The sequence below is a fragment of the Sceloporus undulatus genome, chromosome 11 (genome assembly GCF_019175285.1).
Source record: "Sceloporus undulatus isolate JIND9_A2432 ecotype Alabama chromosome 11, SceUnd_v1.1, whole genome shotgun sequence".
Classification (NCBI taxonomy): domain Eukaryota; kingdom Metazoa; phylum Chordata; class Lepidosauria; order Squamata; family Phrynosomatidae; genus Sceloporus; species Sceloporus undulatus.
The window spans coordinates 8,175,915-8,193,568 of NC_056532.1; the positions used below are offsets into that span (position 1 = coordinate 8,175,915).

The 17,654-nt window shown below is 43.2% G+C and overlaps 1 protein-coding gene across 1 annotated transcript in view; it reads left to right on the forward strand.

The window, feature by feature from the left end:
• LOC121917140 (mediator of RNA polymerase II transcription subunit 13-like) overlaps positions 1–17,654 on the forward strand; it is a 122,247-nt gene that overhangs the window by 55,402 nt on the left and 49,191 nt on the right. Inside the window, 1 exon segment of the mRNA XM_042442861.1 lies at positions 15,483–15,628. Coding sequence (XP_042298795.1) covers positions 15,483–15,628 — 146 coding nt within the window.

Below are 17,654 nucleotides of genomic sequence, written 5' to 3' on the forward strand. Positions count from 1 at the left end.
AGCGTTAACTTTTTCCCCCCAACTAGAATCTGTTCCTGTTCTGAGATCGTACAACAGAAATTCTTTAAAGCTGTCAGAGCAAGCATTCATAACTAAGCATTAAGTATGGCCTGTTACAGACTGCCAAAATAAAGCTGCTTTGGGTCTCTTTGGAGGTATGCTATTTAAATGATGCATGCGTCCTAAGAATCCGGAAGCTGCACCAAAGCTGCACTCCAGTGCTTAGGAATGGAGTGTGGCTTTGGCGCGATCTCCGGACTCTTAGGACCCATGCGTCATTTAAATAGCATACCTCCAAAGAGACCCGAAGCAGCTTTATTTTGGCAGTCTGTAACAGGCCCAAGACATTTCTTATGATGAGTCCGTTGTGATGTTGACTTCTTATACGGATGAGTTGTTGCAATAAGAAAAAGTGGCGCGTTCTCTCCCGCATTCATTCACTCCTTCAGCAAATCTTCAACATCAGATAGTGTTAGTAGTAGTAGTAGTAGTAGTAGTAGTAGTATAGAGTATTGGGCAACTGTGTTGTGCTATGCATACCTAGTTTTGTGTATTTTATGCCGCACTTTAGATAGTGGTGTTATGTTGGTCACAATCTCCTTGGTAGATTAAAATATGCACCTACTGTAGGTACTTGTCTATATGTTGACCTCATGTATAAGTCGAGGGCATATTTTGGGGCCAAAATTATGACTTTAGATACGACTCGTAGATAAGTCGAGGATAAAACGTAGGGGCATGCAACAAAAGAGGTTTACTGTCTTCATACAGAAATGTATTGAAAGGCAATGAGGGAATGACCCAAGCTGCCTCATGATTTGATTTGGATCCGATTGACAGATAATGATAGATGCGCTTGCGCAAGCCATTGCTCCTTCAGCAGCCAGGAGCAGCGAAACCAAACCACAGCGGTGTGTTTACTTGTGACATGTCAACCAGGAACTGGGGCTTGACTCTTGCCCTGAATCACATGTCAAAAACAAACCATAGTGTATGTTTCTCTGGTTAGTCAGAGAGGGCTCTGGTCAAAGTTCCTGGTTTGCATGCTGTCATAATGAAATCACAGATGGCGGTTCTATGGCTTTCCTCCCCAGCTGCTTCTTCTTGTTGCAGTTGTTGAGCAGGAATGGTCTGGCAGCATGTGTCTCCACACTGGCTTATTGTGAAATCTCAAGGTGCTTCTACTTTGCGGTTAGGCTTTTGCATTGATGCTTTTATTGATGTTTTTATGGAGCTTTAGATCTGTATTGCTTTTAAATAGGTTGTCAACCAACAACAACAACAATGTAGGCTTGCATAGGATGTAGCTCTGTCAGCAAACTGTAGCTTGCGTTTTTGAAAGCCATGCGCAGAAACATGTGGCCATTGCCTTCCCTTCCCATGTTGGCTTTTCTGTTACTTTCAATCTCTTGTACCCTCACAATTAAATTTAACTAGAATTTGAAGCACAGCGTTACTCAACCAGCGAATCCAAGTTAAATGGAAACTGGCAAGTATTAGCCATTGTTTGCATTTATATATTTAGTGGATTTACTGTATATCCTGCCTTTCTCCCAAAATGGGATTCAAGGTGGGTTTAAGTATAGTTAGTGCAGGGATGGACAAGGGATGGAGGAGCCAATTGAGAATATTTTCCCAGGGCTGGTGTACCGTTTACAAAATACACTTATAAAATACAAAGCAGCCACCAGTTCTGCATTGGCTTTAATGTGGCATCTGGATTTAGTGTGCTTAGTGGGGTAAATGCAAAGAGTTACTCAATAAAAGGTTATTGCAATAAATTGTTGCATTAGTCCTCTGATGTGTGGGCATTGTAGCTACTCATAGCAAGCAGCTTCCTTTTTTAATTGAGCTTTTTGTTAACCTGCTGGGTTTTGCTTTTTCTTGAAGGTATATCGTTCATAGAATCATAGAGTTGGAAGAGACCGCAAGGGCCATCCAGTCCAACCCCATTCTGCCATGCAGGAACTGTCAATCAAAGCATCCCTGACAGATGGCCATCCAGCCTCTGTTTAAAGACCTCTAAGGAAAGAGACTCCACCACACTCCAAGAGAGTTTGTTCCACTGTCGGACGGCCCTTACTCTCAGGAAGTTCTCCTAATGCTGAGGTGGAATCTCTTTTGCGGTAGCTTGCATCTCTTGCTCCATTGAGTCCTAGTCTCTGGAGCAGCAGAAAAGAAGCTTGTTCCCTCCTCAATATGACATCCCTTCAAATATTTAAACAGGGCTATCATATCACCTCTTAACCTTCTCTTCACATTTGCAGCTTTGACTTTTGTGGCTTTGATTATTTGTGGTTTTGTTTAAGATGTTCTCTCTAGGACTCTCCAGGTCCTCCAGCGCAACGTTGCCAGAAACTGAGCATAGAGTTGTGCTGGAGAACCTTTACGTTCCTAGAGAAAACACTTCTCTGGGCATTTGTAGGTCCTCCAGTGTGATTCTGTGTTCAATGTCTGACAGATGTTGACTGCAGAGTTGCACTGGAGGACCTGGAGATTCCTAGAAAGGTGTTCTCTTAGGTTTTATTTGCCATTTTCCCACATTCATGGGGGTCCTTTACCCGTAACCCCAGCGAATGTGGAGGGACCACTGTATTACCTTTAGCAGTCCCTGGTCAACAAACAAATGGAACATTTTCCATTCTACAAGCGCGCGTGGATTGTTAAAGCTGAGCAGTTGCCATAGGATGAGCACTTCAGGTGATCGGAAAGGCGGTGCGTAAGGAAAATGATTCGCCGCCTTAAATCTGAGACGCTCTTTGCAGTGTCGAAACGCTTGCGTAAAATGGAGTTATCTCTTCCTCTTGGCTTCCCAGTGAGTTCTCTGTGAAAGCGTGGCCTTGTAAGATCGGCGCATTGGCACCTGCTGTTTGTTTTTCCTCTGTGTGAAACCATAATCCCTGCGTGTGACGCTAGGACTGTTTACAGCAGCGCTATGGAATCTCCTCCTCCTTCCCCACTACTATAATGTGACTTCTTGCAGCAGGGAGCCACATGGAACTGGATCTTGACCAGCGCACGGTGTGCCCTCACCATGCATCTGAGAACACGGAGATCGTAACCTTTTCTACAAAGAGTGCAGGAAATCTGAATGTGTGACCAGAGAGGATTTATTCCACGTGAATCTGACTGCAGGAGTCATGGGATAGGAGAGGCTATTATGGGAACCTACCATAATGATGGTGTGACTGTTAACTGAGGACAGCAGGGGAATCCTGCAACACAACTACAGCTACTGTATAGACTCATGTATAAGTCTAGAAATGACCCCAAAAAACTAATTCGACTTATCCGCGGGTCAGTGTAAGTACTCCACTTTAACTCTTATTTAAAAAGGAACCATCTCCCGGCGAAAGACCTGAAAGTACTGCATTCTCATCCATCTAGCCTTTAGTGTGACCACAAACAGTTATCATGCCTCCTGGAATTTTATAACTTACATCCTCTGCTTCCTGAATTTTACCCTCGACTATGCGCGAGTCATATTAATATCCATGATTTTGGCCTCAAAACCTACCTTCGACTTGAGGTCGACTTATAGTCCCAAGTATATACAGTGCATTCTTGAGTTTTACTAACGGTGCAGCTGAGTAACCCGCCTGGGTATGGAAATACCCTTGCTCTTCATACACTGATAATCTGATAATTCGCGAGACTTTGGGCGCGCTTCTCTGGAGCCTTGGGTAATCCTTAAAATTATGCCATTGAATCTGAGGAAGGCCCCGTTGACTGCAGACTGTCACATTAAGCTAAGCTAGTTAAAGCCATTCAAGCTGGGGAACAAGCATTTTGAATATATTATAACCCAATTAATGGCATAAAGTGGAGGCCCTAAATTTGGCTATCGTTATTAGAATGGGGATTTCTAAGAGGAAATGTGCATTGAGCTTCTTGGGTGTAAATCTGTGCCCGTTTTGTAACAGTAGCAAAGCGAGGCGGAGGGTAATGAGTTATAAATGCAGCGATTCTTCGTGCGGGAAACGTTTTGTAGAGCTTCCTGAGCACCTTGTCGTTCTTTTATTTCAAACTAGTGACGCTTCAGTTATAAAAGAAACAGAATCTCACAGTAAATTCCTGTATTAAGGGGAGCAAAACCTTCCAAACCCTTGATTCCTCCCAACCACTGTATTGGGTTCTCACATCTTCGAAGAAAGATATCTAGTTCTGTCTTACTCTTTTTTGGCGATGTTTTGCAATGTATAGTTTTCGTTGCAGTCTGGCTGTTCAATCTCAAACAGGTCGGGAAATATTCCTGTCTGAAATCCCAAATTATAGCTACCATTGTAAATGTTGAACTAGCCAGACTAATGGTCTAACTTGGTATTAAGCCAGTTTTGTATACAAATGCATAACTTGTCTTTCTTTTCCCCCCAGAAGTTTCCAGTAGCATCACAAACGTTGCTTCCTCTTATAAACCCGGCCTCTCATTTTCTTCCTGTAAGACTGTGAGAAATGGTTGTGTAATACTTACTACTATTTAAAAAAAAACACATCAGGAATGTGTTAAAACAAGAATATTTTGGGAAGGCAATATAGTCTGAATACGTTTTAAGTTGATTTCGTACAGCAACAGCATTGCCCTAACAGAGTCTTTACAGAAACCTGTAGTTTAATCCCAGGTTTCTAACCGCAAAATTACAAGATCCTCTTTAATTTCATGTTCTTTGTCTCATATTGCATGTTGGGGTTTCCCTGCTCCAGTGTTGCAATGTATTAACGTAACATCTATCTGTTAGGAATGCTCTAACTCTGGATAGTCAGCATTGTGTAGCGAGTTGAATTAGATCACAGTTATAAGGCCTTTTTGACTCTGATTCTGCATTTCATAGAATCATAGAATCATAGAGTTGGAAGAGACCGCAAGGGCCATCCAGTCCAACCCTGTTCTGCCATGCAGGAAATCCAAATCAAAGCATCCCCGACAGATGACCATCTAGCCTCTGCTTAAAGACCTCCAAGGAAGGAGACTCCACTACACTCCGAGGGAGTTTGTTCCGCTGTTGAACAGCCCTTACTCTCAGGAGGTTCCTCCCAATGTTGAGGTGGAATCTTTTCTGTAGCTTGCATCCATTGCTTCAGGTCCTAGTCTCTGGAGCAGCAGAAAACAAGCTTTCTCCCTCCTCAATATGACATCCCTTCAAATATTTGAACAGGGCTATCATATCACCTCTTAACCTTCTCTTCTCCAGGCTAAACATCCCCAGCTCCCTAAGTCATTCCTCATAGGGCATGGTTTCCAGACCTTTCACCATTTTAGTTGCCCTCTTACCATTTGCTACTATATCAGTGATGCAGTCCGCATGCTTGGGATTTGGGGACCATCTGGCCCTTATTAGAGGCTTTTTCGAACACGGTCTATAATGCGTAGAGACTGCTGGTACTTTAGCTGGGTCTTTGGGATCTTCGTTCCCTAGTAACAGATTTGTAAAAGTTTGGGCCCATGTTAAAATGGTGGATAATTAAAGAATCGGTTTGGAATTTGCTGCTAGAGAGGCCCAGGCTGGCTGCGTCTTTCTTTACATCTCGGCTTATCACTTTGTCTCGTGTGCACACTTTCCGGATAACAAAGAGGAGTTAATGGGCAAGGAATGCAGTTTTGCAATGGGCAAGGAATGTAGTCTTCCTCAGTGGTTGAACGAAGAGACTCTAAATTGTTTTGGATTGATTTTATCTCGTACGCTGCCCTGAATGTGATGTAGGGTGGGACATAAATATTTCAAGTAAGACAGGGTCAGCGTAGTGGAGCGGTTTGAGTGTCGGACTATGACCGGAGAACAGGGTTTGAATCCCCTCTGCCTATACATGATACGAATTTCATGGGCGAGCATAGATTCAACATATTGTCCACAAGTTGATCAGATGCAACAAATCACATTAAACCAACAGGAGTAGAAAAGGCCATAGATTTGGTTGGTCCAAGGACACCTCTAACCCTGCTCATGTAAAGCAGAGTTTAGGAACACAGGAATCTGATTATACCAAGAGAGACCATTGGTCCATTAAACCCACATTGATGTTGTCAGATACTGTCACACCTTGTTCCCACTCCTGAATTTACTGCTTGCACTTAAAGGAAACCACAGTTCTCTTTCAAATCAGGATGTGCAGAAGAAGCATGCATTGCGGACTGGTAGCGGAAAGGCCATTGCTCCTCATAGGCATGCCTGGCAACGCTCTGCACGTTAATGTTGACCATTGAAGACCTTCTGTTTCACAGAGTTGTTCGACTCTTCCATGGATGAGAAGCTGGAGCCCAACCAGAAAATGGCGTCGGTGGCTAAGAACTATGGTCTCCAGTCTCAGCCTGCACAACAAGCCAAGACTTCGATGTGACGTTCTGTCACTACCATTGCATGGGGCCTCCATATAATTTGACAGCGGTATTCTATAGATTTCCATGAGCTGCTCCTGGTGGGAACCTTCAGATAAATGCATCCTTTGGAGCCACTCAACCAAGGCATTGCAGCGTTTCTACAAAAGGGTGCAATAGAGCAATTTGATCCATCCCCGACAAGATGGGGATAAAATTACCATTCCCAAATGGGTGAGGGCTTATGACCAACCTTGATCTCAGGGAAGTTAATTCTTTCATTCCTTAGAAGAGGTTCAGGATGCTCTTCCCCTCCTCTGCAAAGGAGAGTGATTCACCTCTCTCTTTGGGACTTGTGCTTTCATGCTATTGTCCACCCTTCTAGTAGACCCTTCCTCTGATTCTTTGTTGAGTTGAACCATTACCAATTTCACATCTTCTCCTTTGGCGGGAACACTGCTGATTTCACATCTCCTCTCAACAGTCCCAAGGGTATTTTATGAAACGTCTGGATGTGGAAGAAGCTTGGCTAAAGGTCCGGAGAGTCTCCATCTTCCTGTATTTAGATATCTGGCTGATAGTCTCTCCTTCTTTCTACCAAGTCCTTCAAGATGTCTACTTCACAGTCCTTCCTTCAAGACCTAAGCTTCATGATAAAGAAAAGTCTTTATTATATCTGTCCTGTTGTATCCATTTTATAGGGGCATTGCTGGATTATGTAGAGTCCAAAGAAGCTCTTAAGGAATTGACGCGCCAAGGCCAGATTCGTTGAGGTTCTCCTGGGCTTCATGGTGAAGACCAATGATTGTGATGAGGCCCCTTCAGAAGTGATCCTGAGCAACACAGTCCCATTATGTTCCTATTAACCTTTCTGATCTGCAAGCAGTCAGTCTAACAAGGAGAAGTAAAGTAGTAGTGAACAGACAGGTTACACCGGTCTCTTCCTTGTTCATGATTAAACCAAGACCATTTGGAGCCCCAACTTATCTTCTGTGGAAATGCAGACACTGTGTTAAAGTGGACTTTTTTTTTAAAAGGACCAGTTTGATCAGTTCTGAGAAACAAGTATTTACACTAATTGGACAAAGATAACTAGTTCATTTTCACTTCCCGAAAAGAAACTTCTGGGATATGAGGCCGTGTTTCAGCTTATAGATTTCATTTCTGGTTTGTTACTTGGTTTTTGTAGCTCAGCCCAGGATCGAACGAAGCAGAAATGATCCATGCAAGAAAGAAGAGAGCAGCCCAACTTCACAGTGTGTGGTTTCCTGAATTCCTGTATATAATCTCATAAACTATCTTATGCGCTGGTTGTAAGAATGACCCTGTGTCACAGTGTTTTACAGATAAGCCTGGTACAGAAACCCTACTGTAGACTCTGAGATCGGAGGGAGATTAGATGCAGAGAATACTCATATTGACAATTACAGTGCATTACATTATTGTATTACATAATTATCCTTTCAGTATTACCAGAACTACATTCTATTATTATTACTATTACTATTACTATTATTATTGAGATTTTTTTGGCCCTCAAAATTCCTCAATCCACATTCCTCTGTCGACACATAGGCAATTTCTCTGGTTTTGGTTCTTCCTAAGCCAGCATGGTGTTGTGGTTTGAGCCATTGATCAGGAATCTGGAGACCAGGGTTCAAGTTCTGATTCAGCCATGTCAACCCGACGGGTGACTTAGGTCACATCACACTCTCTGAGCCTCAGAGGATGGCAATGGCAATCTCTCTTCCGAAGAAACGTGCCAAGAAAACCCCATTATAGGTTCGCCTTAGGGTTGCCATAAGTCGGAAAAGAATTGAAGGCACACAACAACAACAACAACAACAGCAGGCTATTTTGACCCCAGAAAAAAGCTGTTTTCCCCAACAAGAAGGGGGAGAACATGGGGAAAGAGGTGGCTGTTAGGTGTCAAGGTGGCTGAGAAAGCCACAAAATGGCTTCCTACACCCCCAGAGGAAAATGCGACCAATGTATAGTATGACAGAGATGCAGACCCAGTAGTGAGAACGTTAATAATGCAACACAAGATTGTACAAATGTCATTGATAGTGTAATAGAGGTAATAACAGAACGTAGTACTGGTAATACTGAATAGTTAATTGTGTGATACAGTAGTATAATGTACTACTAGTAATAGTTTAACTGCCACCGTTAGTACTTTCTATATCTAATCTCCCTCTGGTTTCGCAGTCTCTAGTGGGGTTTCCGTACCAGACTTCCCTGAAACTCTGGCAGTGATGGCGAACCTATGGCACGCATGCCAGAGGTGGCACTCAGAGCCCTCTCTGTGGGCACATGTGCCATCGCCCCAGCACAGAGTTTGCCAGAGTTTGTTACTAGAAAGCCAGAGGAACATGGCACTTTGCAATAAATGAGTGGGTTTTGGGTTGCAGTTTGGGCACTCGGACTCTAAAAGGTTCACCATCACTAGGGTTTTTCACAAGTGGGTCACTAAGGGTTCCACAAGAGATCGTAACATGCTTTTTGAATTGTAAATATAATTGAAGATATAGTAATATAGTAAAAGTCTGGCCTGCAGTCCCATTGCAATGTATAAATATTCTGGATACCACTCCATGCATGTTACGAAATGGTCTGGCGTCTGCCGACGTTCATGTTATTTTACAAAGCCTTTAAAGTACTCCGTGTTTGCTGCGGCAAACTAACATGACTAACCTTCTGGAAGGCTGAAACGGTGTGTGAGTAATGCTCTTATTTAATTGCAAACTAATATGATTTCATGGTCAGATTGTGTCGGAGATATTTGAAGCAGTATCAGTGGGACACTTGATTTAAATCAATGATTCAGTCTGCCTTTTTCCGAACGGATTTGAATCGGCGCAGAAACAAAAAAGCAGATTGACTCGCTAATTTAGATCACGTTTCCCATTGATACCGCGCCTGATATTTTCCGTTCGGTCTGCCTTTTTTTTTTAACTGATTTAAATCGGCATGAATGAAGACAGATTAAATCACTAATTGATCTTGATTTTAATCAATAAACACAGCTCCCAAAGAGATTAGCGGGTCTCGAAAGTACTACATTTTGATGAGATTATGAGCTATTTGATGGAAATAAAACTCCACCTGCCAACAGTTTACCACCTTCTTGTGAGTGATGTTAATGGTGGCACATTGCTTGTGATGTGCATCTTTTCTTTGGCGTTTTGGATTTAGGAAGTATTGCTAAAATATACAGCTATGAGGGAAGTATATTAGCAAAAACAGAGGTCAAGACCTAGCTGTATCTTTCATATCTCAGTGCCAATTCAACTAGGACTTTCTCCTCCTCTGTTGTTCCAGGATTGTGTTTGAGAGCGTTTCTCAGCTCTCTCCAGAGCTCTGGATGAGTTTGTAGGACGTTTGTAGGATCGTCCGTTCTGGGAAAGCTATAGGATCCAGCTGAAATACACAATTCATTTTGCCCAGTGAGTTTTGTGACACGTTAAATACTAACATGTTTTATTTGGCAAACGCACTGAACGCTATGGTAGGCTGGGTAGATAAAACATTGTCGAAGTAGCCGCCAAGACCAGTAGCATCTGAGTGACAGAGAAAGGAAGTGCTCTAGCAGAATTAAAAATGAAATGGTAGATTCCAGACGCAGCTTGTATTTTGATAAAGCGACCCATATTTTTTTTTACGGTGACCTAAAACCTTTCAGCGACTAGTCGAAACGTTCCTAGATGCGTACATTAATCTTTTGTTTTTCTAATATGGGCACGTGTTTGTTTGCTCGCTGCATAGTGGCAAGAACCACGATATTGTGCTTGTTTTGGTGTGGATGGGGCCTGGGAGAACAGAAAGAGTGCCTAGAATCATAGAATCATAGAGTTGGAAGAGACCACAAGGGCCATCCAGTCCAACCCCATTCTGCCATGCAGGAAATCCAAATCAAAGCATCCCCGACAGATGGCCATCCAGCCTCTGTTTAAAGACCTCCAAGGAAGAAGACTCCACTACACTCCGAGAGAGTTTGTTCCTCTGTCGAACAGCCCTCACTGTCAGGAAGTTCCTCCTAATGTTGACGTGGAATCTCTTTTCCTGGAGCTTGCATCCATTGCTCTGGGACCTAGTCTCTGGAGCAGCAGAAAACAAGCTTCCTCCCTCCTCAATATGACATCCCTTCAAATATTTAAACAGGGCTATCATATCACCTCTTAACCTTCTCTTCTCCAGGCTAAACATATGCTATTACCCACCTTGATCCAACACAGGGAGAGGCAGGTTATTATTATTATTATTATTATTATTATTATATCCCACCCTTCTCCCAAGGTGGGACTCATCTTCTCCAGGCTAAACATCCTCAGCTCCCTAAGTCGTTCCTCATAGGGCATGGTTTCCAGACCTTTCACCATTTTAGTCGCCCTCCTTTGGACATGCTCCAGTTTCTCAACATCCTGTTTGAATTGTGGCACCCAGAACTGGACACAATATTCCAGGTGGGGCCTGACCAAAGCAGAACACAGTGGCACTATTACTTCTCTTGATCTAGACCAGGGGTAGGCAACCTTTTTGAGCCGGGGGCCAGGTTGCTGTCCCTCAGACAACTGGGGGGCCGAAGCCAAAAAATAAATAATTAAATATTTTTAAAAATTAAATAAATAAATAAACCGGGACAAATGTAAGAGCAAATTTTCAAATGGAGGACACTTTTTTTTAAATGGAGGGCACGCTAAAAATTTTGCTGATTTTTAAAAAAATGTTAATATAAATTCATGTTTCAGAGGCTTCTATAGACAATGGCCCCCCTTGCCCGCCGCTTGCCCCCCTTGCCCGCCTCCTCCTGATAGGCCAAAGGTCCCACGCCCTCAAGCGAGAGGCCAAAGGCTCCGGCGGCAATTGGCGGCAGGACTGGGCTGGGGCCGGTCCCAAGGCCTTGCTGGGCCGTATCCGGCCCGCGGGCCGCAGGTTGCCTACCCCTGATCTAGACACTATACTTTTATTGATGCAACCTAAATTGTATTGTATATCTTCATGTATAAGTCTAGAAATTTAGGTCCAAAAATTGGATCCAAAAAACCAGAGACGACTTATCCATGGGTCAATGTAAGTACTGTATCTTAACTCTTATTTACAAGAAGGAACCACCTCCTGGTGAAAAGCAAGAGTATAATACGTGAAGCACTGACCCCCTCTACTCTCTCATCCATCCATTACTAAAGAGTAAGCACAAAGAATTATGTCTGCTGGAATTTTGTATGTTCTGTTAGGTTGTTTTGCTTTGCTTCATCCTTTAGAGCCTTTGCTATATGCCTCTAAATATTACCTTTGACTTATCCACGGGTCATAGCAAAATCCATAATGTTGGACCCAAAACCTGCGCTCGACTTATATACGGTAGGCATTACTGTAACACAACACAATTCGGGTGCTTTGCATGACTGTTCGGCGATGGCAAAAATAAAGGTAATGTCCAACTTCAGCACTTGGGTGGCAAGCATCACCTCACAATTTTAAAAGTGCCATCCTCTCATGCACTTGCAGAAGGATAATGAGCAAGCGTCTATATTCTGGGAGAGAAGAAATCAAGGTTTTAGTTTCAAACAAAGCTTGAGCAAAGTCTCCGGGGTCCGTGGTCTTTGCAGGCGAAAGTGTTTCAGCTCCCCCATACAGCTTTGATTTTTCGCCCTCTCCCTTCTTCTTCACTTTTGTGTGTTTTCACTGTAGATACAGTATTTCTCCCCTTCAGTGAGATTTGAAGGGAACGTGGAAATGGCCTTGTAAAAAAGAAAACCCGCTGCCTTTTAAAGTATCAATGAATACTAATTTTAACTCACTACAAGAGTCCTCTTTTGTACTGATGCGGCTTGTAATCTCTCCTCCGTTCCAATCTTTAAAGAGAGCAAGGATGTGCTAGAAAGACGGGAGTCCTGATCTCTGTGCATCTTTACATCTGGAGTTTCTTGGGAATCCCCTGTTAGGATGGACTTGGATAAACAGAGAGTTCAATGTGCAGTTTCCAGACAACACTACCCAATATTATACTACAGTATTTTAAAAACATCTAAATTACATTAAAATGAATATATATATATGGACCAAAGGTTGAGCTTTCCATGATGAGTTTCCCTGCAAAGCAAAAGCCCCAGGGATGCTTTGCAGGAATAATAAACACAAATGCTTATGGTTGCATTTGTAGGGCATGGGAAGAAAGACCACTTGTTTTCGCCTTTTGCTTAAATACACTAAACGTACTGAAGAGTTGCCATTTATTCCCATTGAGCCTTTCCCATTATATAGGTGGAAGGAGGCTGATACTATGGCCATACCTGTGTGACAGATTTATTCTTCACATTTGTTTGTGTGTTGTGTGACTTCAAGTCCGACCTAAGCCAACCCTATCATGGGTTTTTCTTGGCAAGATTTGTTCAGAAGAGGTTTGGCGTTGCCTTCCCCTGAGGCTGAGAGCATGTAACTTGCCCAAGGTAACTCAGTGAGTTTCTTGGGCCTGTTATAGACTGCCAAAATAAAGCTGCTTTGGGTCTCTTTGGAGGTATGCTGTTTAAATGATGCATGCACCCTAAGAATCTGGAAGCTGCACCAAAGCTGCACTCCGGTGCTTAGGAATGGAGTGTGGCTTTGGCACGACCTCCAGACTCTTAGGACCCATGCATCATTTAAATAGCATACCTCCAAAGAGACCCGAAGCAGCTTTATTTTGGCAGTCTGTAACAGGCCATGGTCGACCTGGGAATCGAACCCTGGTCTCCAGAGTCATAGTCCAACACCTAAACCGCTGTGCCACACCGGCGCTCCTGGAAATAATCTCCATCATAGAAAACACTCCTATTTCAGATGATGCTGAGGTTGGGATAGTCTCACCTGACTGGAAGTGGGTCTCTTGATGGTCTCTGGTATCAATCTTTCTCTTCATCTTGGTCCCTCTAACTGGAAATCTGTCACCAAGCTATAGGTCGTTCCCATTTGAGGCAACAAATTGCACTGTTTATACTAACATTTCCCCCTCCGTTGGGAACTCTGAGAACATTAAGTAAGAGTTAGGATTGCCAATGAATAATTCCAAGACTCCTCGTGAAACTACGATCCTTGGGATCCTTTGACAAAAATCAATGTCGGCTGATTTGGAAGTATGATACATTTTTTTAACTCTGTAGAGTGGTAGAAATCATGTGTTCCTCCAGATGTTGCTGTACTCCCTTCACTCCTAAACAGCATAGCCACCAGTGAGGAATCATCCAACATTATCTGAATGGCTGCATGTTTCTCATCCTAGTAAGATACTCTTTAGATTGTGGTATACCTGAGATTACCTATTGGCTGAAGGTGGTTCCCGACTTTATATTCTTAATAGTATTAAAGACAAAGGGATGTGCACTTAAGATTACATGCATCCCTCCATATTTGCGTCTTTGATATTTGCGGGTTTGATTATTCATGGATTTGTAGCTCCTCCAGTGCAGTTCTATGGTCAGTGTCTGTCAGACGTTGACCATAGAGTTGCACTGGAGGACCTAGAGATTCCTAGAGAGAATACTCTACTAGGTCTTTGTAGCTCCTCCAGCGCAGTTCTAAGGTCAGTGTCTGTCAGACGTTGACCATAGAATTGCACTGGAGGACCTAGAGATTCCTAGAGAGAACACTCTACTAGGCCTTTGTAGCTGCTCCAGCGCAGTTCTAAGCTCAGTGTCTGTCGGACGTTGGCCACAGAGTTGCACTGGAGGACCTAGAGATTCCTAGAGAGGATACTCTACTAGGCCTTTGTAGCTCCTCCAGCGAAGTTCTATGGTCAGTGTCTGTCAGACGTTGACCACAGAGTTGCACCAGAGGACCTAGAGATTCCTGGAGAGGTGTCCTCTAAGGTAAAAACATGGCATTTTTGTTATTTGCATTTTCCCCATATTCACGGGGGTCTTGTGCCCCTAACCCTAGCCAATATGGAGGGACACGTGTATTTAGAAATTGGTACCTTATAGGTATGTTTATCAGGAAGCTTGCAGTCCTCTGCGGCGCATGTGAAATGTATGTTCAGAGCTTGGAAATATTATTGTTTTGGGACTCCGGCTTCCAGAATCCTTCACCCGACTGGAAAAATCTCTCATTTAATTTTTCAGTATCTGCATTCATGTGACAGACCTTTTTAATCATGGGTGGAAAGAGCCTGGAATTGTTCAGCGGACCTGTGTTTTCTCCAAATCTAGACATCTCTTTCTCTGCGTTTGTCTATCGTGTAAGAACCAAGGGACAAATAATATTTTAAATCTTTCAGTCAAATGAGTGTGTATGTGTATGTTGTGGGTGGAGAAGTAATAGGCTGCACAAGTGGATTAAGTGCTGAATGCCTAATTCTTACGTTGACTTAGGGACGGTGAAGAATGAGTGAATTTGTTCGGTTGTGTTTGAGGATTGCCAGGGTTCCTGGGAGTATGTGTTTTGTTAAGTCTCTACAACTTAATTGAAAGGAAAGAGTGCCTTGACTCCTTACCAAAAGACCTTTTGTTTTCCGAAATGCTCATTAGTCATTGGAGATAACAGAGAGTCAACGAACAGATTAATTTTCGGCAGCCTAGTTAAATATACCTTTTCCTTAAGTGTTGCAGCTTTCTGTACTTGAGGCGTTGTTTTGCCGATTTTGCGTTCGCTTGGAATATTTGGAGACGGAAAGACCCAACTCGGTGTCTTAAAACTGTTTTTCTCTTTTAAACATTCAAATTGCATTTTAGATGGCAAGCATTGCCAAACAAATTGCATGGCTTCGGCTGCCATGGTTTTCGTTCCCTAAAGTTGCCTTTGGGATTACATGGATTGCACAGGTGAAAAGGAATCTCATTTGAGTTGCTTCACTTGGTAAATGACCTGTGTGGTTGTGTCATTATAATAACATTTTTTATTCATTGTCATTTCATTGAGTTAAGCAGGAGACATTGATGGGCATCAGGAAAGGTGCTTTGGGGCACCCAGGTGCCCATTGGTACCACATCGGGGACCCCCGGGACTAATGGATATTAGGGTACTTGGTTGGGTGGGGCAAGGCAAAAGTAATGCACTTTTATCATGCAGGAAGAACGACTTGGAGATGGAGTCCTATCTTTTCCTTCCTTCCTTCCTTTAAACAATATTGAATGAGACCTTTTGTGTATGTACACTTTTGGGCTAATAGCTTGTTTTCCTTCTGCCTTTCCTTTAGCGAGCACTTGTCCTGCTCCTTCACCTTCTTCTTACACGGGGACAGCAACGTTTGTACCAGCGTGGAAATAAACCAGCACCAGCCTGTGTACTTTGTCAGCGAAGAGCATCTCACCCTGGCCCAGCAGTCTAACAGCCCTTTTCAAGGTAGGTCTCTTTGTGTGACGGCGTCCGTATCAACCAGTCTGTTCTCGGTTACCTCGACTAAAGCTTTGTAAGACGTAAAGCATGCTCTATAATGGCTCAATTTCTTTTCCGAAGGGATGAGCCTAGATGGTGGTGCAGAGGGATTCCTGTCCGACTCCTTGGCCACCGGTCTGTGGGAACCCACAGGGTTGTGTTTTGTCGCCTACGCTATTTAACTTATATATGGCACTGCTGGGAGAGAGGCTGGGGCTTAGTGCATCAGTATCCTGATGATGCCCAAATCTCTCTGGTATCCAAATCAGTCAGAAGAAGCGGTTTCAGTTCTAAACCAGTCCTGTTGTTAGTAATGGATTGGATGAGGGCAAACAGATTGAAGCTTAATTCATGCAAGAAAAGAAAGACTCCTTCTCATTCTCAGGGCGGATCAGGATAGGGTTTAGAGATAGTAAGTAGTGTTATTTATTATTGCAGTCCACGGACCCATCAGTACAAATTATACAGTATCAAATGGGATGCAATTTAAGAAACACAATAACATCGACATACTCAGTAAACGCTTTGTAGACACTCTGGCCAATGTCAGGAATTTTCTCCTCTCTGATCTCTAACCTGTTGTTAAGATAATGTGGCTGAAAAATCTTGCAGGTCGCTGCGTAAATGCTGCACCAAAAAGGAAGACGTTCTGCATGACCATAAAATAGATCCTTATCTCATTCCTGGAATGATCCTGAACACACACACACACACACACACACATATATATGAACTGGTTCCTCTGTATGCATGTTGATAAAAACATGCTCAGCAACTTTTCAGTGGTCTCCTGGCTGCCGTCATTTGTTAAGGAAGGTACCCTCTTCTTAATATACAGCAGTTTGTTGCACTTTCAGAGGCCATCCTTCATCATTTACTAGGATTTCCATCTTTTACACTCTGATCTGTAGCTTTCTGCTTCCATAGATGATACTAATCCTTTAAAAATCCCTCCCAGTTCTCTCTCCTCTGTGTACAAGAATATTGGTACCTATTGCTGCTGCTCTCTTACATGATGAGCTTCTGTGTCAGATGTTCAGATGGATTAATTTCTAGCTGCTGTTATGGTACACTGAGTCTTATGTAACTCACACTGTTTCGGTACACATACATTTTAATGAGGGACAATAAGTCCTTGTCCTGAGATTGACGGCCGAGGGTGGCTCCTTGCTGCAGTGCAGCACAGCACAGTGCAGTCTATCCCGCGAATGAATGCAGGGCGTTTGGTTGTCATGTCTTTGAGCGCTCAGTCTGCTGGCGTTTCAAATTTGTAACGCTGAACCATGTTTTACACCACGTTAAACCTGAGTTGAGAGGCTATTCCTAGCACCATGATGCGCTTGTACATAGGAGTGTTGCATTCATGTTCTCCTTCCTCTTGCATGTGAAGACTGGGAGTCTTCTGACCTCTCTTACTGGTATGTTTGGTTCATGAAAAACGATCTTCCAAAACCATGGTTTGCCCACAAATTAAGAATGCAAACTATGGACTTTTGTGGGTATTTTGGGCTATGTGGGCATGTTATAGAAGAGCTTATTCCTGACGTTTCGCCAGCATCTGTGGCTGGCACCTCCAGAGAAGATGCTGGCGAAACGTCAGGAATAAACTCTGCTATAACATGGCTACAGAGCCCGAAAAAGCCACAAAACACTATGGATGCCGGCCATGAAAGCCTTCGACTTCACAATGCGAACTATGTATCGTGTTTTGAATAGGGCACGGAGTCCTGTTTTCCAGGGAAGCCCTATGGTTTACTTCAAAAGGAGTCAGGAGCTTTGGGTCTCAATGCACCAAGAGGGAGAGAACGTGGAGCGTATAAGTCTGCTCCGTTTTGAAATGCATTCAAGCTCCACACCGTTTAAAAAAATTAATCTGAGTCCTTATACAGACAGGCCAAAATAAAGCTGCTTCGAGTCTCTTTGGAGGTCTGGTGTTTCAATGATGCATGCATCCTAAGAGTCTGGAAGCTGCACCAAAGCTGCACTCCAGTCC